Source organism: Bufo bufo, chromosome 5, assembly GCF_905171765.1.
Source record: "Bufo bufo chromosome 5, aBufBuf1.1, whole genome shotgun sequence".
NCBI classification, from domain to species: Eukaryota; Metazoa; Chordata; class Amphibia; order Anura; family Bufonidae; genus Bufo; species Bufo bufo.
In genome coordinates this window covers 433,516,246-433,541,734 of record NC_053393.1, presented here as the reverse complement: position 1 = coordinate 433,541,734, position 25,489 = coordinate 433,516,246, and the positions used below count along the sequence as shown (strand labels likewise).

At 43.2% G+C, this 25,489-nt stretch overlaps 1 protein-coding gene across 1 annotated transcript in view; it reads right to left on the bottom strand.

The window, feature by feature from the left end:
- ATP9B (ATPase phospholipid transporting 9B (putative)) overlaps positions 1-25,489 on the bottom strand; it is a 255,314-nt gene that overhangs the window by 142,407 nt on the left and 87,418 nt on the right. The window contains exons 6-7 of the mRNA XM_040433993.1: positions 5,313-5,473; positions 1,708-1,850 (exon numbers count right to left, since the gene is read on the bottom strand). Of these exons, the coding sequence (XP_040289927.1) occupies positions 1,708-1,850; positions 5,313-5,473 (304 nt within the window). The remainder of the gene's footprint in view (positions 1-1,707; positions 1,851-5,312; positions 5,474-25,489) is intronic.

Below are 25,489 nucleotides of genomic sequence, written 5' to 3'. Positions count from 1 at the left end.
GGCTGTGCACACGAGCGGTGATTTTCACGCATCACTTTTGCGTTGCATGAAAATCGCAGCATGCTCCTCTTTGTGCGTTTTTCACGTAACGCAGGTCCCATAGAAATGAATGGGGTTGCGTGAAAATCGCAAGCATCCGCAAGCAAGTGCGGATGCGGTGCGATTTTCACGCACGGTTGCTAGGAGACCCGATCATTATTATTTTCCCTTATAACATGGTTATAAGGGAAAATAATAGCATTCTGAATACAGAATGCATAGTAAAACACGCTGGAGGGGTTAAAAAAATAATAATAATCATTTAACTCACCTTAATCCACTTGATCGCGTAGCCCGGCATCTCCGTCTGTCTCTTTTACTGAATAGGACCTGTGGTGAGCATTAATTATAGTTCAAGGACCTGTGATGACGTCACTCCGGTCATCACATGGTACGTCACATGATCTTTTACCATGGTGAATCACCATGGTAAAAGATCATGTGACGTACCATGTGATGACCGGAGTGACGTCATCACAGGTCCTTGAACTATAATTAATGCTCACCACAGGTCCTATTCAGTAAAAGAGACAGACGGAGATGCCGGGCTACGCGATCAAGTGGATTAAGGTGAGTTAAATGATTTTTTTTTTTTTTTAACCCCTCCAGCACTGTTTTACTATGCATTCTGTATTCAGAATGCTATTATTTTCCCTTAAAACCATGTTATAAGGGAAAATAATACAATCTACAGAACACCGATCCCAAGCCCGAACTTCTGTGAAGAAGTTCGGGTTTGGGTACCAAACATGTGCGATTTTTCTCACACGAGTGCAAAACGCATTGCAATGTTTTGCACTCGCGCGGAAAAATCGCGGGTGTTCCGGCAACGCACCCGCACATTTTCCCGCAACGCCCGTGTGAAAGAGGCCTTAGTATTTCACATGTATGGTGGCCTGGAAGCTAATGGAGCTACAGAAAAAAAGGGCTGACTTACATCTATGTTTAACTAGCAGAGGAACAGCCTGTCGAAGGTCACCGGATCCAGCATAGCTGGACACGGCCTGCACCGCTGGACCTGATTGACTATAAAGGGATCCGGACGTATTCTGGCATAATTGCCAGCTGCAGCTGGACAAGAAGTTCTGCATGCAGGTATTTTTGTGCAGTGTAAGCTGGAAATTAGGCCAGAAAATGGCCGGATCACTGCCAGTACCCATTATAGTCAATGGGGACTGGTGGTGCATGGCCGTGTCCGGCTATGCCGGATCTGGTGAACTCCGGAAGGATGTTCTGGCAGAGGACTAAACGCGGATGTGAATCAGCCCTAATAATACAAGAAACATCAAACTAACATCCAAATACATTAGTGCAGATAAAGTTATGCAAGTTGCTAAGTAATTGATTACTAACAGTAAAAACCATTGTGTGAGCATCAGGGGTGGTGATTCATGTTTCATAATCAAATTACATACAAATCCAAATTCATGAAACGGTTACCACACCTGAATAATAGATAACTAATGTACCCTCCATGCTGACGCGGCTTAAAGTGAATAAATGTGATATGTAACACTGATGTACATGAATTTGGATGTACAATATTGTCGAGAGCCTGACACAGCATGTTTCTGCATGTAGCTACCTCTAATAGTGTGGTAAATACTGTATGTGACCAAAGTAATTACCATATTCAATCTGAAAATTGTGGCATAAAAGCAGAATTACCTGTTTTGTCGGTAAGTAAATAGACTAAACGTCCCAGCTCTTCAGGAATGGTGCTGGTTCTCACCACTGTGCCCGGTATGTTCTCATCTCTCATGATCATCCAGCCATATGCAGCTTTCCCCATGTCCAAGTTTACTCGCAAACTGACAGACAGAAGAGAAACTACTTATTTCCTAAAGATTTTTATGGATATTTTTTCACACTTTTCAACAAAAGGCTTGGTGCAAATTGTCGCATCTTAGACTAGGCCCCTTTCCAAGCCTGTGAAGTCAGAATCACACTATAGGAAAAAGCACCTCTCTGGGGGCCAGGACCGCGGGAGTGCGCACAGACTGGCGCCTTTTCCTATAGAGTACCAGCACAACCACCACTGGATATGAGCAATAACCCCTGGATATCCATGTAACCCCTGTATATGAGCAGTGTATAATGTGATGAAAAAAATCACAATACATTAGTAAGTGCCTTGTATTAACTTTCTCTGCCTCCAGAGTTAGGCCTCATGCACACGGCCGTGTTCCGTGGTCGAGAGCGGTCCATGGTAACCCGGCCGGGATTCCTTCTGACAGCAGGAGCGCACGGCGTCATAGCAACCAATGACGCCGTGCGCTCCTGCTGTCAGAAGGAATCCCGGCCGGGTTACCGCGGACCGCTCTCGGCCGCGGAACACGGCCGTGTGCATGAGGCCTAATACTATTAGACGTCAGATTCCTCTGTGGAGAGGAGCAGGAAAGGGTTGGTGACGTCATTCACCAGCATCTCAGTTCTGCAATGCTGTACAGTAGAGAAGTGCCAGGTGTCCTAGACCAGGTAAGTGGGTATTTTTATTGTTTTCTGTAGACAGAAATATTATGCCACATGAAGAACAAATGTTCACTGGAGATTGACTTTAAAGGGGTTCTCCGGGAATTAAAAAAATAAAGTTACTGTAAATATTACTTTATTATAAATATATTCCCAAATACCTTTCATTAGATATAATGGCTCGTTTTGTCTAGAGAGCAATCATCAGGGGAAATAAAATGTCCGCCGCCTTATTAGTACACACAAAACCTGTCCTAATCACACAGCAGGACAAGTTACTTCAGAACTCTGAGCTAAAGAGCTGCCTCATCCTCCTCTCCTACTTGTCAGGGGTTATGATCCTGTATACAGCTAAGGGTCCATTCACACGTCCGTAGTGTATTGCGGATCCGCAAATTGCAGATCCGCAATACACCCGGCCGGCACCCCCATAGAACTGCCTATTCTTGTCCGCAATTGCGGACAAAAATAGGACATGTTCTATTTTTTATATGGAGCCGCAGCCCGAAGATCGGGGGCGCGATCCGGAAATGCGGATAGCACACTGTGTGCTGTACGCATCCATTCCTGCCCCATAGAGAATGAATGGGTCCGCACCCGTTCCGAAATTTGCGGAACGGTTGCGGACCCATTCTACGGATGTGTGAATGGTCCATTCACACATCCGTAGAATGGGTCCGCAACCGTTCCGCAAATTTCGGAACGGGTGCGGACCCATTCATTCTCTATGGGGCAGGAATGGATGCGTACAGCACACAGTGTGCTATCCGCATTTCCGGATCGCGCCCCCGATCTTCGGGCTGCGGCTCCATATAAAAAATAGAACATGTCCTATTTTTGTCCGCAATTGCGGACAAGAATAGGCAGTTCTATGGGGGTGCCGGCCGGGTGTATTGCGGATCTGCAATTTGCGGATCCGCAATACACTACTTTCACACTAGCGTTTTGGCTTTCCGTTTCTGAGATCTGTCATGGGCTCTCAGAAGTGGTCCAAAACTGATCAGTTTTGCCCTAATGCAATCTGAATGGAAAAGGATCCGCTCAGAATGCATCAGTTTGCCTCCGTTCAGTCACCATTCCGCTCTCGACGCGGACACTAAAACGCTGCCTGCAGCGTTTTGCTGTCCGCCTGACGAAGCAGAGGCAAACGGATCTATCCTGACACACAATGTAAGTCAATGGGATGGATCAGTTTTCTCTGACACAATAGAAAACTGATTCGTGCCTCCATTGACTTTCAATGGTGTTCATGACGGATCCATCATCGCTAAAGAAGACGTTCATGACGGATGCATGCGGTTGTATTATTGTGACGGAAGCGTTTTTGCAGATCCATGACGGATCCGCAAAAAAAGCTAATGTGAAAGTAGCCTAATATGAGCTTCAGCTGAATCTTTTTAGTAATGGAGGTCATGAGGAGACATGAAGTACAGAGAGGAGGGTGGGGGTAATGAGCAGCAGCACTTGTATGCAGTCTCCATTACTACAGCAGTACATTACCACAGTTTGCTCCTGTCCATCCTCTCTGTACTTCATGTCTCCTCATGAACTCCATTCCTAGAGATTCAGCTGAAGATCTTATCAGCTGGATTCATAATCCCTGACGAGCAGAGCAGAGAGGAGGATGGGGCAGCTCTTTACCACAGTGTTGTGAAGTAACTTGTCCTGCTGTGTGATTAGGACAGGTTTTGTGTGTACTAATAGGAAGGCAGCCATTTTATTTCTCCTAATGATTGCTCCCCAGACAAAACAAGCCATAATAACTAATGAAAGGTATTTGGGAATATATTTATAATAAAGTATTACTTAAGTATTTTAATTTTCTTAATTCCCAGAGAACCCCTTTAATATCCACAGCAAAGCCTTGCATGAGAAAATAAACTCACCTGCTTTCTCTGTGGGTGTCTCAGCAGCAGCTTTAGACTACTGCTTCCATCTATGTTCTACGTGGGGAACCATAGGCAGACTTGTAAAGAGACAGGACGTTCAGGCCAAATACCATAATTCATCCTCTGACACCTCGTCACTTTAGTGTTCAGGTTAACCCTCAAATTCAATGGCTGAACTCTGAACTCTTCTGAGCCAGAAATATGCTGAGAGAAGTTGTCACTTCTATTGGCAGCTCATACAAAGTGAATTATTCAGCAGGTGCAGACAATAACCACAGGTTATGGTGGGAATAAAGTGGACGGTACATTTTTAGTACCAATGATGGCTCATTGACTATGACCGCAAGGCCTGAAGTATGTAAGTCTTCACTGGCACAACCTCTAAAGAGGTCAGGGAGCCAGGTGAGTGGAGGGTAAAAAGAGTGCAGGCTTAAAGCGTCACTGGAACTGAGGATATTAAAAATTCCTTCTTTTTCATGGTTCACTTTAGTAAAGCACAGATAATTTAAAATAAAATAGAGTAAAAAATGTAAAAAGGAACAAGGAATCCATATACTATGCAGTGCATTTAAAATGAAAATGAAAGGGAAGGAAATGGTAGGTGGGATAAGAGCAAAAGTGTATCTTTGACACTGGGATACGTGGTAAGAGTATTTAACATTGCAATGTTAACACACTAACGTTTTCCCGTGTATTAGATATCCTGATTAGTCTAGTAAAATGAACATTGCACAGAAATACAGTATTGCTTTCTGCAGAACGATCCTTCAGGAATCAGCAGATTTGCTGGCACTTTCCCACTCAGCTTCCTGATAAGATCAATTTCCTTCACAATGTGAGCCAAGCATATATATCAAAAATGCAACATTCAGTGAAATTAGACATCCCTGTTTTTCTTTGCTACAAATGTACCTTATCGGAATAATGTAGGAAAATAACAAGAGGAACCGGAAGAGGTAGCGATACCATGGGCCAACAAACCCCTGCAAGGTGACCATTACTACAGAGAGTGCCACCAGAGCCAGAAATAACGCCTTCGTCAACTGGTTCAGTTCCAGATCCAGGAGGCCCACCTGTGCAAAGGAAGCAAAGAAAAGTCATCCAGTGTACTGATACAATGACCCAGCATGTGAATGCTACTTTACAATACAGCAATATCTGCTGAGCGCATGTAGTCACTGATACAAAAGGAACTGAGGACTAGGCCTTTACAATGTTACTAGCAACATTAATCAAGAAATATATATTTCTATAAGGCTACATTCAGACGACAGTGAAATGTCTGTGTGACGGCTGTTTTTGTAATGGCCATCACACGGCCAATTAGAACAAATTGAAGTCAATGAGACTATTCACATGGCTGCTTTTTTTTTTTAAAGGGAACCTGTCATCAACGTTGTGCTGTCCATAGTAACGGCAGAATAAAGTAGAGACAGGTAAGTTGATTTCAGCAGTTTGTCATTTAAAAGTTAAAAGTAAGTGGTTGCCGAGAACCAACATCACAATCATTGCAGACTGGACCTGGAAAAGAGTCACGGCCACCTGAGAAGAGTCCTGGTTAGTCATGAGTTCCTGCTCTCCTGCCCACCTGCTGCTGATTGACCGTCTTCTACCTAGTTTTCTTCCTATCTCTCTAGGAGAGAACTGACAATCATCAGCAGATGGGCGAGAGAGCAGGAGATTATGTATAACCAGGACGCTTCTCAGGTAGATCTGACTCTTTTCAAGGCCTGGGCTGCAATGAATATGACGCTGGTTCTCAGCAACCACTTTTAGCTCATGAGTGACACACCGCTGACATCAGCATTTCTGTCACTACTTTATGCTGCCCTCAGTGAGCTCAGCATAAAGTTGATGACAGGTGCCCTTTAACGGACAGTGAACAGTGGCTGTCAAAAAATATATTTCACAGCCAGATAGACCCCCATTAAAATCAATGGGACCATTTTTAATGACCTTTGAAAAAGGATGCCAAATGGTCTTTTTAAAATGGACGGATGGCCAGAAAATGGATGCAAAACTGGTTGAAAAATGGCCATGAAAAACTGACTGTGTGACTGTAGTCTAGGTAATGATTTTCAGGAACATATACACTATTACAGATAATACACACATCTGATAAGTAAGACTAGTTTACATGCACTTAGCAAAGACTTGCCCTTTCATACCCATAAGACAGTATGGAAAACACTATTCTACAGATATTAAGGGGGTCATCATCCCTCGAGCGCTGGCGGTTCATCCGCCGGCCTCTACATAACTTAGGAGGACTTTACACGTGTCTAAATAGACACCTAAACCAGGCGTAGAAAACGATAAATGAGACGGACCTCCTGGCCTGCCCTTTTACCCATCCTCTTCACGCCCCCCCCCCCCCTTTTTTTAGACCTGGCGTGAGTGGTGGAAAAGGGGAAAAAGTCACAGATTGCGGAGCAAATAACCATTGCACAGAAATCTGCGACAGATATACACCAAAAAGTCGCCTATATCTGTTCGTTAATGACCCCCTAAGTGTTGTTACTTGGAATGCAATTCATTTCAGGTCTTCACGTTATATTACTGTGAATTCCTAACTTTCAGGCAGTGGAACCAGTTCTCTGCCTTTATACACAGCCTGTCTCAATAGGAAATAAGCAACCAAATCTGACAGAGGAATATTACATGCAGTGGTGCAGATTTATTAGTTCTGTCTAAGAGTAAGATAGTGTAAACTTAAAGGGGATTTCCAAGACTTTTCTACTGATGACCTATCCTCAGGATTGGTCATCAATATCTGATTGATGGGAGTCCGACACCCTGACCCCCCGCCAATCCGCAGTCTGAGAAGGCATTATCGCCTCAGCCTTCTCTCAGTTCAGCAAGCACAGCGCCGTACGTTGTACATCTCGTCCCCATACACTTTACATGACCTAGACAAACCTGCAAGGCGCAACGTCACTGTAAGCACCAGTGCTTTTTCAAACAGAAACTGATGACATATCCAGAGGAGGATAGGTCATTATTCTAAAAATCTTGTAAAACCCCTGTAAAGAGCCAGTAAAGGGGCCGATGCTCAGTAATAAATCTGGCGTACATACAGACTGTCTAGTCTAAGCATGCACCACCTTTTTGTTGGCTTAGCTTTACCTGTTTGTTGATCTAATTTAACTATTTGTTGGCATAATTTTTAAAAAATTTTGAAACACGGCAGAACTTAAGACGAGCTCCTTTCCTGTAAAGCCATGAGGTGAAAAAGATTAGAAAAGTGTCTAAAAAACTCGAGTAGTACAAAGCCTGCAAAATACGGGTGTATTTTCAAAAGTAACTCTGCTCCAATGTTTCTGTTACAGAAAATAAACCGGAAAGGTACTAGCTGACCATGTTTGTCCCGTTTCCTTTCTAAATTGATCCCTTCACCTTACACAGTACCCAGAAATGAATGCCCCTGTAAATACTTGCATTCCCCCAGAATTGTGGCCCATCTTTTTTTAGAACTTTGTGCTGTGCCATTCCTCTGCTGTTATTATGACTAGTTTAGCGGCCGGCCATTACTGCTCTTTTAGTCCATGCAATGTATCCCTATCGGTGACTGAACAGTCTCAGAAAGTGGAGGGACACCTTCCACTGAAAAGGAGAATGGCAATACCCAGCTGTCAATTTATTCATCGGTTTTCAGAAAAAGTAATAAAGGAACAACTTTACAAAAATTTGCAAGAACATATTCCCCAAAATTGTTATTGGGAATACATGTAATACCTATAACTATGGAAAAGTAGGCGTCTTCTAGGAAACAGTAATGATTAACGTCTACATAAAAATGCATTGGTGTATGGTGTGTCCTCCGACTCCCCTGGCTCTCAAATCTAAGAGCTCCATTTATTTAGCAGAAGTGCTAATGAAAGATGTTTGGCGCCCCACCCCCCTTATTTGTCTAAGGGGTGCCCAAAATGTTTCTGCGTGTCAGAAATAGGTTAAAATCACCCATATTACTGTAGACCAGGGCTGGGCAACCTCCGGCACTGCAGCTGTTGCAAAACTACAACTCCCAGCATGTATACTTGTTCTGCTCCTCTTATAATAACTCCCATAGAAGTGAATGGAGCACGCTGGGAACTGTAGTTTCACAACAGCTGGAGTGCCAAAAGTTGCTGACCCCTGATGTAGACTTTAGGAGCTAGGTTTATTTTCGTTTGGTAGCCAAACAATAAGAGCTGAAATAGACACTAATAGAAAAAAAGCTCAAAAATTTGCACTTTATTAAATTTCAAGCCCAGCCTGCTGTACCTGTTGAAAAAACGATGCTCACCTGCTCCCACCGCTCTGTTCCAGTTTCATGGGCTCCGGGCTCCCTTTTGTGGTTTTCTGGTCCCCGTCCTGTAAGCTTCCAGACAGATGGGGTTATGTGCGGGGCCACGCAACACAATGACGTTTTCCCAGGTGGCTTGTGCCATCCGAAAGCACAGAGACCAGAAGACAACAGAAGGTAGCCAGGGGGCCAGAATGAAAAGACAGGTAGCAGGTGAGTATTGTTTGCTTCAACAGGCATAGCAAGCCATGTTTTAAATTTTTTAAAAAGTGCATATGGCTGGAAAACCTCTTAAAGAGGAGCTGTCACCTCTCCTGACATGCCTGTTTTAATAGCGTCATGAATTCCTCATGTAATAACAATTCTGGAGCGTCTATCCTTATGTCTCTATGTTGTGCCATTCCTTTATTATTCTAACTAGAATGAATGGATTGCTAGCAGTCTGCAGTAAGGGTACAGAGGGGTGTTACCAACTGGAGGTGTGTCCCTGCACAGTCTGAAAATGGCAGCACTGATTGGATAGAGTCAGTCTGTGCAGGTACATCCCCCTACTGGTTACCTCCCCTCTGTACCCTTACTGCAGCAATTCATTCATAACTGGTGCACTGGTGCCTTGCAGTGCTGGGGTCCTAGGTTCAAATCTGACCAAGGACACCATCTGCATGGCGTTTGTATGTTCTCCCCGTGTTTGCGTGGGTTTCCTCCGGGTATTCTGATTTCCTCCCACACTCCAAAGACATACTGATAGGGAACTTAGATTGTGAGCCCCATTGGAGACAGTTGGATGCTAATGTCTGTAAAGCGCTGCGGAATGTATTAGCGCTATATAAGTGCATACAATTGCCGAGCCATAAGAATAGATGCTCCAGTATTGTTATTACGTGGGGAATGCATGAAGCTATTACAACAGGAATGTCAGGAGAGGTGACAGGTCCTCTTTAAAGTTTGCCATACACATGAAATAACTTCTAAACGCTTGTGCAGCCAAAAGCTATTGCTCCCGACTCTGCCATAATCTTGCATGCTCGGCCAAGTGAGCATGTTGATTTCAATGGGGTGAGAGGAATAAGTTGCTGCCCGACGTGTCTCCAGCAGGAACAAAGGATTGGGCATGTTGAGTAGAGAGGCCCCATACACGTTTGATTATCTGCCAAACCCTCAGAATTTGGCAGGTTCATATGGGCACCCTTAGGCACCAGCAGCCACCTGACCCTCGGATTTGTACAGCCCTGAAATAAGCCCCCAGTGCACGTATGCTGATATTAAAGTTTCACAAACTTTCAAGCCAGGGTCAATGACATCTACAGGGCGCAAATGTTTTCGGAGTATGAGAAGTGTGGGAATAGTACGTCAGCAAAAGCTTCATGGTTATTGAGAACTATTTATCTCTATAAACTTTCACGGCAAGAGGAGCAAAACGGCACATTCCAATCCATAAAGGGATGCTCTCAAAGAAATATAATGAAATCGCTGAGACAAATTCCAAGGAACTGGCTGGTGTACAGGCTGCCCCTTCCCCTGAGAACGGAGCAGCGCAGGACCACAGTGGCTGATTTATCAGGGGCATTTAAAACGCAGCACAACGAGGACAAATATCTGGCAATTTCCGCTGCTTCGACTACTACATAGTTTATGCTTGAATTATTGAGAAAAATAGCTTTTTGGATTAAAATGAAGAAAAATTAAGCCGGGGAAGTAGAGCATGTTTCAAAGCCCAGATCTTTTTGCGTTGACAAAGGCGGGCTAAGTTTCAGGCCTCGCTGAGGATCAGATGAAGTCATTATTCATTCAGTCAAGGGAGGAAAAAAAAGACTCAATTACCTCAACCTAAAGATGCTATCAATGAATGCAAAGTGCATATTTTACTCTATTCATCCAAATCCCATTAAAAAGTGAAAGGAATGATTTAATCTGGCTTTTCGAGAGTTGGTCTTTTTTGTATTAAAATAAAGAATTACTGTCTACAATATGCATAACTGCTACCTCGCGCTTCTCGTCTGCATCCCGGTAGTGGAGACAAAAACAAGTGACTGCAAAGTCCCCATTTAGGATGGAAAAAGAGGGGTTCTGGGTGAAAATTTGTTCACAGCCCAGTGCCCGTTTATGCATGGATAACTCAAAACCCTCAGAACTTTGTAACTAATGGATGCCTGCAACAACCCTTAGACTCCATTCACACGTCCGTAACATGTTTTGCGGATCCACGGATCCGCAAAACACGGACAGCGGCAATGTGCGTTCCGCATTTTGCCGGCACTAATAGAATATGCCTATTCTTGTCCGGACAAGACTAGGACATGTTCTATTTTTTGGGGGGAACGGAAATACGGACCCGGAAGTGCGGGTCCGCACATTCGGAGCCGGGCCGCACATTGTGCGGCCCCATAGAAATGAATGGGTCCGCAATTCCGTTCCGCAAAATGTGGAATGAAATTGCGGACGTGTAAATGGGGCCTTAAACTGTGAAAAAGGGTTACAGATATGGAAGAGGCACTATAAGGAGATACACATTTAGGAAAGGCATGATGAATGCAGTCTTGGTTCTGTTTCGAGACTACCTCAGCAAATCATTGCGATTATAAAGTATATATCTTGTCTGTCAAAGAACAAACCATCACGCTGATTGTAGAACCCTGTCACCAATATATTCTGTTGAACTGCAGGCAATGCAGCAGGCAGAAAAAGCAATAAGGCTGCTTTCACATCTGCGTTTTCCTTTCCGGTATTGAGATCTGTCATAGCATCTCAAAACCGGAGGAAAACCCTTCAGTTCTGTCCCTATTCATTGTCAATGGGGACAAAACGGAACGGAACGGAGTGCACCAGAATGCATTCCGTTCCGTTCCCATGCCGGACTCAAAAGTGCTGCAAGCATCGTTTTTGTGTGCGGCATGAAACACAATGTAACTCAATGGTGCCGGATCTGTTTTCTCGGACACAAAGGAAAACTGATCCGTCACCCCATTGACTTACAAGGGTTTTACTGCCGGATCCGTCATGGCTATGTTAGAGATAATACAACCAGATCCGTTCATAATGGATGCAGACGGTTGTATTATCGGAAGCGTTTTTGCTGATCAATGACGGATCCAGTAAAAATGCTAGTGTGAAAGTAGCCTTATACAGGCTAAAGTGACGAAATACAGTATCCCAGGGCGGAATCTGATACATACTGCTCCTTTAGACTAAATATCTTGAAATACACTGACTGCATAACTATGGTACAATGGTGTGGTGGGATAAAAAGAAACCAAAAATTGACAGATGATTAAGTTCAAGGGACCTGGATGCAGAGGTCAAAGTGATAAAACAAGACGGCAGTGCTTTGTATGACTCTTGCCTCTGCTCATGCCTGTTTTAGCAAATAACTGTATTCCACATGAAATGACAATTCCGCAGCACCTATTCTTATTACTCTGCCATTCCTCCATTATTCCTACTAGAAATGTATGAATAAGTGTCCCTGCACAGCCACATCCTGTTCCATGCTGCGGGGACTCACCCCTTCAACAATGGAGAATGGGAACACTCAGCTGACAATTTAAACATAAGTGTATAGTAAGAATAATAGAAGAAAGACATAAAATGCAATAATATGAAGAGATGCTCCAGAAGTGTTGTTACGCTACTATTGTGGCATAAAAAAGTCACGCCATTTGTGCACCATTATTTGTGACTTTTTAAGCTTCTCGCCACTTCATAAGTGGCAAGGCATAGCAGACGAGGCAGGGCATAGCACCTCCCACCAGATTTACTACAACTTATGCCAGAAACTGGCGTAAGTTATTGCTGAAGTCTACACCAGCCCTTAACTTAACGTAATTTATTAAGAGGCATCTGCCTCTTAATTAGACGCATCTCAATCCAGCGCAGAGGAATCTAGACTGGCATATGGGAATATATTACAAATTAGTAACACTGAATATAAGGCCTCGTGCACACGACTGTATCCGTTTTGCAGTGCGCAAAATCAGGATCCAAACAAACACGGATACCGGCCGTGTGTGTCCCACTTTTATCCATCCCGCCATATGTTAAAAATGCCAATTCTTGTCTGCAAAACAGACATGTTCTGTCTTTTTTATGGGATGGCGAAACGGACATACAGTTCCGAGCAGCATACGATGTGCTGTCTGCATTTTTTGTGGCCCCACTGAAATGAATGGGGCCGCATCCGATCAGCAAAAAAATGTGGAATTATGCGGACCAAAAATACGGCTGTGTGCATGGGGCCTAACGCTTACAGATGCCCTTTAAATTCCTAACGCCAAGTTATTTGCCTTTAACTGTTGAAGTAACCGGGGCTGTTCTGTCTTGACATCCACTTACTCCCAGTGCACTCTGACATGTCATAATATTTGATTGCTTTCAATTGGTCTCAAAATCTAAATTAAATACTCTGCTGGAAATGATAATCTCCAAGGGAAAAATTGTACATAACGTCTGATATACCACAACAGTTTAGTAAAAGATAATGAAGACAATAATTGTGTGTATAATCTAAAAAGCCACTAATGGTAGCAATCACAACTCCATTTAGCTTTTCTTCATTTACAAAGCAAATTTTAAGAAGCTAATGACGCTAGGACAAGAAAGAAAAAAAAAAAAAGAGGTTTATTCAACAATAAAGTGTGAATACAGTACCCGCATTAACCTATTCAATGCCATTCCGTTTCCTGGACTGTTGTCACAGTGGCGCGGAATAGGTTAAATTCACCAAATGTAGTGGGAAGCCCCTGGGCCACGTTTGCTTCGATGAAGGATTAATTCTGGCATTACAGGAATGAAGTGCATCAGCCTTAGTAATGTAGCACTGTGAGATCATTTGCACAACAAAAAAATCTAAGTTGCAAAGTCTATGAGATCTCAAATGGGCTAATTTAGCACAAGGTGAAACCCTGTGTATGGTTCACATAAGAAACAGACCCCCCACTGTTCCATCTCATAATACCATTTTCCCATGGAGTTCTCCTAACTTTCATCTCACACGTCTTTCAAGAAATATACAAAAGCTCAAATAAGACATGCACCGCAAGCTTACAATCAGACCTGCCACATGGAATACCATGTCTAATCCATGTCTACGTCTAACCTTACTGCTAATCTGTTCATTACTCCTCTACTGCAATATCATCTTTTAAGACTTCCTACTGGAACCATCAGCACACTCCCCATTTCTAGTATTCTCTATGATTAGGTCAACTGTAGAATCAAGCAGTGACTTCAGAAGTATATACATGTTTTACAATCAGTGCAAAATAAAAAAATAATTTTAATGATACATTGACACATAAAAGTAAGATGACCCATGATAATGGAGAATAGCCCCAGTATTTCCAATGCAGAAAGTCATGGCATTGCATATGTTTTATCACTGGGGCATCTGACCACTGGGAACTCCACCAATCCAGAAAACAAAAGGAATTGTTCTCGAACGCTTTCCCTATTCAAATAAATGGGTTGAGCTTAGGAACCTGCACAATGACTCACAGGGACTCAAAGAGCAGGGAACGTTGTGTGGCTGGGGCGACTCCCTGAGAAGTCAGCGGCTGCCATATAGGTGCTCGACCCCAATACACAACACAACCTATGGTTAATTCCGTAGGATGCCAATTTGCCTATTTTTTATGTTTGGGTGTGGGATAAAACAGGTGTACCCAGAGGAAACCCAAGCAAACATAGGGAGAACATACAAACTCCACGCAGATAGTGGCCCTAGTCAGACTAGTACCCAGGACCCCAGAGCTGCAAGGCCCCAGTGAGTTAACCCCTGAGCCTACATGACAAGGGAGAATATATAAAAAAAAAAATTAATCACACATTATGGGCAGGAGTTAAGTCAGCTCCTAAGCCACACACCCCTTGTAATTTTTTGATCATCTACAAGGACTTCCAAAATATACAGTTCTTGCACCGTCATAAACTTTGTGCAAGTGTGAAATGTCCTGTTAAAGGGGTTTTCTGAGATTTTAATCTGATGACCTATCCTCTGAATAGGTGATCAGTATCTGATTGTTGGGGGCCTGACATGTGGGACCCTCGCCGATTACCTGTTTGAGAAAGCACCAGCAGTTCGATGGCCTAGGCGCAGCTCAGCCACTTTAAGTGAATAGGGCTGTGCTGCTATACCAAGCACAGCTACCATAAAATAGACGACACTGTGCTTGGTGAGCTGAGAGACTGAGGCGCTACTACCTTCTCAAACAGCTGAACAGTGGGGGTCCCGGTTGTTAGACCCCCACCGATCAGATACTGATGAGCTATCTAGAAGATACAGTCAGGTCCATAAATATTGGGGCATCGACACAATTGTAACATTTTTGGCTCTATACACCACCACAATGGATTTGAAATGAAACAAACAAGATGTGCTTTAACTGCAGACTGTCAGCTTTAATTTGAGGGTATTTACATCCAAATCAGGTGAACGGTGTAGGAATTACAACAGTTTGCATATGTGCCTCCCACTTGTTAAGGAACCAAAAGTAATGGGACAATTGGCTTCTCGGCTGTTCCATGGCCAGGTGTGTGTTATTCCCTCATTATCCCAATTACAATGAGCAGATAAAAGGTCCAGAGTTCATTTCAAGTGTGCTATTTGCATTTGGAATCTGTTGCTGTCAACTCTCAAGATGAGATCCAAAGAGCTGTCACTATCAGTGAAGCAAGCCATCATTAGGCTGAAAAAACAAAACAAACCCATCAGAGAGATAGCAGAAACATTAGGTGTGGCCAAAACAACAGTTTGGAACATTCTTAAAAAGAAGGAACGCACCGGTGAGCTCAGCAACACCAAAAGAACCGGAAGACCACGGAAAACAACTGTGGTGGATGACCGAAGAATTCTTTCCCTGGTGAAGAAAACACCCTTCACAGCAGTTGGCCAGATCAAGAACACTCTCCAGGAAGTAGGTGTATGTATGTCAAAGTCAACAATCAAGAGAAGACTTCACCAGAGTGAATACAGAGGGTTCACCACAAGATGTAAACCATTGGTGAGCCTCAAAAACAGAAAGGCCAGATTAGAGTTTGCCAAACGACATCTAAAAAAGCCTTCAGAGGTCTCGAACAACATCCTATGGACAGATAAGACCAAGATCAACTTGTACCAGAGTGATGGGAAGAAAAGAGCATGGAGAAGGAAAGGAACTGATCATGATCCTAATCATACCACCTCATCAGTGAAGCATGGTGGTGGTAGTGTCATGGCGTGGGCATGTATGGCTGCCAATGGAACTGGTTCTCTTGTATTTATTGATGATGTGACTGCTGACAAAAGCAGCAGGCTGAATTCTGAAGTGTTTCTGGCAATATTATCTGCTCATATTCAACCAAATGCTTCAGAACTCATTGGACGGCGCTTCACAGTGCAGATGGACAATGACCCAAAGCATACTGCAAAAGCAACCAAAGAGTTTTTTAAGGGAAAGAAGTGGAATGTTATGCAATGGCCAAGTCAATCACCTGACCTGAATCCGATTGAGCATGCATTTCACTTGCGGAAGACAAAACTGAAGGGAAAATGCCCCAAGAACAAACAGGAACTGAAGACAGTTGCAGTAGAGGACTGGGAGAGCATCACCAGGGATGAAACCCAGCGTCTGATGATGTCTATGCGTTCCAGACTTCAGGCTGTAATTGACTGCAAAGGATTTGCAACCAAGTATTAAAAAGTGAAAGTTTGATTTATGATTATTATTCTGTCTAATTACTTTAGTTTTTGTTTTTAAGTGGGAGGCACATATGCAAACTGCTGTAATTCCTACACCGTTCACCTGATTTGGATGTAAATACCCTCAAATTAAAGCTGGCAGTCTGCAGTTAAAGCACATATTGTGTGTTTAATTTCAAATCCATTGTGGTGGTGTATAGAGTCAAAAATGTTAGAATTGTGTCGATGTCCCAATATTTATGGACCCGAGTGTAGGTCATCAGTTAAAAAAATCTCGGAAAACCCCTTTAACGTTAATGAAGCAAATATAATACACCCCTGTACAATGGCATACAGGCTCCCTTTGGCTCTATACTACAGAGTCATAGACAATTTTGAATGCTGCCTATGCAGGATGGCACCATATTATAAAAAGAATCCTTCCCCAGAAATGCCTCTAGGAAATAAAACCTTGTCATATGGTATCTGGCTTACTAGAAATCCCCTCTATTTGTGACTCTTGTAGGTACAATTTGCATAAGTAGCGCACACGTTAGTGTTCTGGTCAGTGATTTCCATTAGTGATTGTGAGCAAGGTGCAGGTCAATAACACAGAACATGAGCAGATCTTTCCCTTATACCTTATGTCTGTGAAAGCTCCACTCCTGGTTTTGGCTCACAATCACTGATGAAAATCACTGACCAAACATTGATGTGAGAAAGCAGCGTTAGGCCTCTTTCACATGGGCGTCACGTGTGAGGGCAAGATGCGGGTGCGTTGCGGAAAAATGCGCAAAAAAGTTCGGGTTTGGGTTAGGTGTTGCGTAGATTTTATTATTTTCCCTTATAACATGGTTATAAGGGAAAATAGCATTCTTAATACAGAATGTTTAGTAAAATGTCCATTGAGGGGATAAAAATAAGAATATATGGTGATGGACCATGTGATGAGCGCAGTGATGTCATCAAAGGTCCTTTAGCCAGGTCCTGAAGAAAGTAGAAAGAAGAGGAGATCCATTACGCGACCAAGTGGATGGGGTGAGTTAAATTTGTTTATTAATTTTAACCCCTCAATGGACATTTTACTAAGCATTCTGTATTAAGAATGCTATTATTTTCCCTTATATCCATGTTATAAGGGAAAATAATAAAGATCGGGTCCCCTTCCCGATCGTCTTCTAGCAACCATGCGTGAAAAATCGCACCTCATCCGCACTTGCTTGCGGATGCTTGCGATTTTCACGCAGCCCCATTCACTTCTATGGGACCTGCGTTGCGTGAAAAACGCATAGAATCGAGCTTGCCGCGATTTTCACGCAACGCACAAGTGATGCGTGAAAAATCACCGCTCACGTACAGAGCCCCATTGAAGTGAAAGGGTCCGGAATTAGTGCGGGTGCAATGCGTTCACCTCACGCATTGCACCCGCGCGGAATTCTCGCCCGTGTGAAAGGGGCCTTAGAGTGCCCAGAAAACATACAGACTTCCGCCATGTTAACCTATGGGGTTGAAGTGTCAATCTCTGCCTTGTGTTCTGCTGCAGAATAACATTACTCAGCGTAAATAATGATGTGCTGCAGCTTTTCTGAAGCTAAATGTCTGCATTCATGTGGGAGGTGTAATCTGCACAAAAATCTGCATCAAAATTCACAACATTGCAAAAATCCGCCTCTGGGTATTTTCTGGCATACCGCCAACCCCGGTCAATGGGTCGATGTGGGATGCCAGTACCAGTATTTTGTGGGCCACAAAATGGACACATTTGTCACACGGTTGCGTAAAAGCTGCCTAAGGCACCCTAAAAGGTTTTAGGGCTCCTATGCCACAATTCTAAATAAAAGTCAAAGCCTAGTACTGTCTAAAGGACATATACACTGCCCAAAATCTGTTTCATAGGTGCGAACGGGGTGGCAGGTCCCCTATATTCCTATAGCCACAGACTAAAGGTTTTCTGTGAAATTAAGCCTTTATTATCTCCAATGAGATAAGCCATACAGATTAACATATGAGCAAATCATACATTTATTCCAGACTATTCTTTCTTATGTTAAATAAAACAATTTATAAAAAGAAAAGAGCATAAAGCCTCATTAATAAAAGTACAAAGTACCGTCCAGGTGCTAAAAACTAGGCCAATAAAATGATTGAGAAAAATAGCATAATACTGAAGAAAAGCCTTCAGAGTGTGCATGACTACTTGTCATATCTCATTTTGACCAGCAGAGGGAGTCGCTGACTGGCATTACTAATGTCAATTAAAATCGCTTAAATCATCTATTGTAACTAACCTCTCCAACTACTGCAATGCAAAGAATAGTTCTACTACAATACGCGCAAGCAGAACATTCATTGTGCTTTGATTGCAGAGGCAAGGTGCTCGAAGTGCTCCAAACAAGGCTTAGAAACCAATATGTTAATTATTGGATTGAAATAATTGAATGAGTACAATTATTTGCAGCCTTATTTCTGTTCCTGCTACACAATACACGTTGCTGCAGTATAATAAAAATAAAAAAAATACAGCAGCCAACCTTCAGCAATATAACATCAGAAAGACAGCGACTACATATCACAAATCAATTGGGAAAAAGGACCAAAAAGGGCCAAAACAACTACGGTAATTTACACAGTTTAACTCTGCTACAAGTCAAATGATTGAGCCTAAAGAAACCTTGTCTGACGGAATCGTAAAGCTTAATAGTTTCAGGAAGTGAAACGTCTGTACCTATTGCCTTTCTAATGGTATGCTGCTCTCCATAGGAAGCTATCAATTCTAACTGGTTTTCACAAGACCACCCACCAATTGAGAATAATTACTTCAATAACCTGGGCTTTCAGGGACATTGGAAACCTGAACAATCACTCATAAAAAGAAATCCTAAGGTCAAACGCACAGGTTTCAGTTTCATTTAATTAAGCAAAAGGAGTTCATTTTTTGGAGATATTATAGTTAAATGGTTATTTCACTCTCTCGTCTAATGGAACAATTCCAAATCAAATTACTTGTCACATTCACATACCTCGTATGCCCAGGTCTATGTCACATTCACATAGAAATGGGCAAAACCTCGCTGATGTGAAATCAAGTTTGACCATTAGTAAAGTAGGACAGTGTCACATTTTCTTGATCTATTCCCTATACCATTGCACATGGTCAGCTCAGCAACTTGGCCCCACACCCCCACCCCCTCAGAATAATTTACAAAAAACCCCAATCATATTTACTTCCATTCTCGGTTCCTTAAGGAGAATACTCATAAAACAGGAGCTGTCATTGCTCCACGTGAAATAACAATTGTGCAGAATACATTCTTAGGATTCTATTTGCGTCTTTCCTGTATTATTCCTGCTAAAGGTACAACTTGGTGTTACCTGTTGGGGTGTGTCCTTGCTGTCTAATCAGTGGTGCCAGTGACAGATTGTACAAGGACACACTCAAACTAGTAACACTCAGTTATACCTTTATTTATTCTAGCAGGAATAACAGAGGAATGGCACAACATACAGTTATAAGAAAAGTGCTCCAGAATTTTTATAACATGGAGAATACAAGTAGTTACTAAACATGTCAGACATGTCTTTACAGACACACTTTCAATTGTAATCATACATTACGGAGACATCTTAAAGGGCAACTGAAGTCTATGTTTTGGCATATCAATAGTGAAGCGTTAGATTATCACATCACATCCTTTGTAAGATGGCTCTAAACTCACCTACCCTGGTTCTTCCATGGCAATAGTTCCCTGGTCCCGCACTAGTCTCTGTGCACCGACCTCTAGCAATGACATGTCAACCCATGTGACCAATGCAGCCTTGATGAAGCAGGGAGAGGAATACACTGGTGATGGAGTATGGAAAGTCAGGACTTGAGTGCCGGGGAAATTGGCAGGTCAGTTATATATATATATTTTTTTCCCCAAGTTTTAAATGAATCTCCACCCCTATGTATCAGCATCATCCGGAGCAATTGGGTTTTTGTTAAAGGAGCTGGACAAGCCCTAAACTGACAAAATAAAAAAACATTTTATACTCACCCCTCTCTCTATCGCGCTGGTCTGTTCACCTTACAGACAGCAGCGGTGACATGCCTCAATAACGCATGTGACCAATCACGGTCCGCACGTGACCACTACAGGCAATCGATATCCTCAGCGGTAGACTCACCTCCCAGACCCCCTCTGTTCCAGCTCCACCACTCCAATCCTGTCTGCTGCTGCTATGTTTTTGGCTGCAGTGATGATGTGCCCACATACTGTATGACACTGCTGCAGTCAGGAAAACAAAACCTTGTGGGGTAGACAGGAGCAGTAATGCTGGACTTGAGGGCATTCAGGATGGTGAGTATAAGTTTTTTTGTACTATTCTAATAGATTACCTGCCCTTTTTCATAAATTCCCGCAATCACTATATATCACCTACTCACAGGAAAGGAAATAAATATCTGATCACTAAGTGTCACAAAGTAGAGGGAAGGGATAAACACCAGAATGACAACAGAAGGAAAATGACCAGGAACCAGGCCTCAAGGCTAAGGAAAGGGAACGGGTCACCACCTAGGAAACCCTAGACCTAGCCCTGACTCCTGACAGTATGAATAGACCCTGAAGGTGGGAATATTCATACACCGGAAACCTAGGCCCTAGTAACCCTGAAAATCCCTAGGAGTAGTGACAGGGTCTAAGACTACTGGTTCCTTCCAAGATGAATGAACCAGCTTCTCCCTAAGGCCTAGTAAACAACGAGCAAAAGAGAACAACAAAATACAAGCGAAGTACACTTATCTTCAATAGAAAATGGATGAGTAGGAACACCGATAAGAACCACACACCAGCTCTTCCAACTCCAGGCAGATAATATCAACTGCATGGTATGAAATGTGAGTCAAGACTAAATAGGGTAGCAGTAATGACCACAAGCTGCACCTGGGATAAGAGGTGTGGTTATTACCAACAACAACACTGCAACAAGTGGAAACAGAGAGACTGTCAGATAACCTCACGTGCCGCCAGTCTCTCAGATCTTCTAACCTCTGTCATGGGAGGGACCGTGACACTGGGACCCCAACCAATGACAATAATGGTAGGTCTGAGTCCCCGATCCTCCTCCCCACAGCATCCAAAATCCTCCTCACAGCACAGCTGTGATGATGATGCCTCGGAGCTAGCCACCAGTTTAAGTTTTATTACTTTGGCAAAATAACAAATATTGTGTTTTTGAGTCGCTCAATGACCAATAGCATTTTTGTTTTCTGGACCCGTATGAGGAGAACTTGTAATTTTCATGAGTACCATTATGCGGTACAAACGACTTTTTGATTACTTTTCATTCCTGTTTTTGAAAGGCAAGATGACAACAACAAAAAAACGCATATCCTGGATTTATTTTTTTGGTGTTTACTGTGCACGATAAATAATGTCATTTTATGGTCAGGTCGTTACAGAAGCAGCAATACCAATTATTTATAGTTTTTTTTAATTCTTATTAATGTTTTTCAATAACAAAACATTGTGTAAAGAGTAAATGAGGGATTTTTTTATTTATTATTTTCTGTAAAATTAATTAAGGTCCCCTTACACTGGTCAATTGAGCTGGCGATTGTTGGGTAGGAAGCGTTCCTTCCCGGCAATCGCCTGCTCATCAGTGGAGGAGACTTCTGCAACTGGATACAGCGATCTCCTCCACAGTATCCCCATACAGAATCATTGCTTGCAGGCAGCAGAGCCCTGTTTAGATGCCACTACCAGCTGCCGGCAAATGATGATTTAGGTGACCGTTTCACTTGTTCATCGTGTAATTGGCGGCACCTTTACACAAGCAGATTATCGCTAACGAGCGTTCGTAGGTCCTGATGCACAGGCAGTGCAAAAGGGATCTTTGGTTTCCATAGTCTGAGGTATGTGAGGGTTTAAATCATGTCTCCTGATGCAGTTTTGGAAACCAAAATCAGGAGTGGATCATGAAAAGAGAGAGTATAAAGGACATGTACAACCTCTCCTCTTTTCTGAATTCCCACTTGGTTTTGGCTTCCAAAACTGCATAAAGAAACCTGACTGTGTGACCGTACCCTCACACTTTTTCTGAAATAATAGGGGTGATAGCATGAACAGAATTTAAGGTTACCCTGTCACTGGGATCATCTGAAACCATACCAGGGAAAAAGTAGGATCATAGATCAGAGATCCTTTTTTTCCCGCATGCTGCCATCCTCTGCTCTTCATACAGGCTAAAAAGAGAGTAGCAAATATACCATTAAACACAAAGTAGATGAACGAAAAGGGAACAGTGAAGCAGAGGGGGAAGTAGCAGAACCATGGAAAATGAATCCATGGAATTTACCTGAATGTCGGAGAACAGTTCTGGGTATTCCTAGCCCAGAGGACTATAAATTAAGTCCAGTCATCAGCATACTGACATGTTCGGTGCAGATCCCAATAATAATAATAATTAGCGTTGAGCTAAGCAAGCTTCTGATGCTACATCCGAAGTCGCTTCATTCAAAACTTTGTATTAGGCTGAATTCACACGTCCGTGGAACACGGACTGTCATCCTGCTGAGTGCAGGAGCGCGGGGCGTCATTGGTTGATATGACGCCGTGCGCTTCGTGCCACCACTGCTGTACAGCAATACACTCATATGATACAAGTGTATTGCTGTACAGCAGAGGCGGCACAAAGCGCACAGCGTCATAGCAACCAATGACGCCGTGCGCCCCTGCACTCAGCAGGATGCCAGTCCGGTATCTCACAGACCGTGTTCCACGGACGTGTGAATTCAGTCTTAATACTGTACGTTGATCCGTCTCCCTACAGTATTAAAATATATGGGCTCTGATGAGCCAAAGTCAGTTATTCGCTAAGTCGCACGAGACTTCGTTGAATAACTTCGGAAGTTGTTTTTTAAAGTGGAAAACCAATTTAAAACTTGGACCTGAACTTGGGTTCAGTTCTGACTGGTAATTTGGAACCAAACCTCATGATTCCCTCAGATTTCCATTTGGTCTTACTATTCCAGCAAGGGAAGAAGAGACAATTGAAGGTTACGGTTCAATAATACAGCTCTATTTGAACTGTCTAGTACTTCAGACATAGCAGTACAGACTTTATAGAATAAGGGGGGCTGGAAAGGATGTACTGTCTCAAAAAAAAAACAGCTGCCCACACACCTGAGAAGAAAAGATGTAAGTAAATTGCAATTGCACAGAATAGCTATTCATGTAGTTTGAAAGCAGCATAAAATATAAGAAGAGATAACATTACCAAACACTAACAATCAGCCGTTGTATGAGGAGGGATTATTTTGGCTCCTCTGTATAATTGCACTTATGTACATTATCCATGTCTGAGAACACCTGTTACACCCTGACAGTGGCTGCCGAATTCTAAAGGGCAGCAGGTTGTCATGCTGCGACACTATATCTGTCAGTATGTAAAACGTGAACAGCACAAGACAAGGGTCTAGTGTTTAAGTAGCTTTGACAACACAGAGTTTATAAAGTACCGCATGTCCCACTCAAGTTTTATCATGTACTTCCAAAATCAACAAATTACCACAACAGTTGGGAAAGTAGTAAAATTATAAAACTGAGAAGTAAAGACATGGAGATCATTAGGGCAAGAATTAAAGGGGTTGTCCAGTTTCAAGAGGAAACCGGCCAACTCAGGGGATCAACCTGCAATATAGAATATATGTTTCCGCGCGGCGGTTGCGGAGGGAGCGGATCCTCTGGGTCGGGCGTGCTCGGCCTGCAGCCCTCCAGCTGTTGCGGGGCATGGTGAGAGTTGTGGTTTTGCGGCAGCTGGGAGCCCGTGGGTTGAGCGTCCCTGCTCTAGGTGTGGCGGCGGCACCCCCTGTTGCTCCTGGGGGCTCATTTGCATATGTTAGGGCTCAATTTTTTTTGCGGTGCAGCACGTGTGGGGCCGGCGCAGGTGCTTTCGGCTGCGGGGTACACGTGCGGCGGGTCGAACGGTTTCGTGTTGCAGGTCTGCTGACAGATGCCCATTGTTTCATATGCCATCTTGATTCCTTTAAGTCAGAAAAACAAACCAGCATTTTTGGGTAAAGCTAGACTAGCCTGTTAACATATCTACTGCTGAGAGCTTTCTGTATTTTACTATTAGAGTTTACATTTTGGGACCAATATCAAAAGATTATCTGATGCTAATGATTGGAGAAATAGTAAAATCTGACTCAGATGATCATAACTTGTGACCGTGTAAGCAGTTGTGGTTGTGTTACTGTATTACTGTACTTCCTGCATGCTCAGGCACTAACGTTTGCCCATTGTTATCACCTATTACACTTCAGCATTTTTCGCCATAAGCTAACATGTTTAATTAGATAAATTATGGAATATGGATAAAAATAAAGAATATTTCAGTCAGTCCCTGGAAAAAATGTTTCCCTGGTCGCAGTGGTAACGTCACATGGAAAACACGTGACTACTGCCGCAAATTATTGGTCTCTTGAGTGCACCACTGTGGGCAAAGACTGGCTGCAGCGGTGAAGTCACATGCTGTCGATTGCACGTCACCTGGAAGGGCTCTGTCCACCTGGCTGCAGCAGCGGAGAACTGTGTGGGATCTACTCTAGGTGATCCCCTGAGTTGTCAAGTTTCCTCTTGAAGTCTGTCAGGTCTCATCATGGACCCAGTATGAAGAATCAAGGTAACATCATGAAATTACTTCTCAAAGAGGTTGTCTCACTTCAGCAAAAGGCATTTATCATGTAGGCAAAGTAAATACAAGGCTAATGCTGTCACGTTCTGCCGATGGCGCGCTCCTCAGCAGGCAGCGTTGCTGGCATTCAGTCAGAGTCAGGACAACAAGGCTGGGCTTCCTGGTTCTGGAAGCACCAGCCAATCAGAGATGCACCAATGCCATCAGTCATGTGATGCTGGATGGGTCACATGACCAGGAACAGTTGCCTATTTAAGCAGGCAACCTGTGATTGGTGTCTTCAGGTTTCCTCGTTAGCCTTCCTAAACCTCATTGTGACTCTGCTTGGATCTTGACGTTTGATACTTGGCTGGCGATCTGGATTTTGACGTGACCTCCTGGTTCTGACTTTTGGCTTGGTAACAGTTCTGATTCTGGCTTGCCCTGATTGCTATTCTGGTTTTGACTCTTGGATCCGTTTTTTGACTCTGTCTC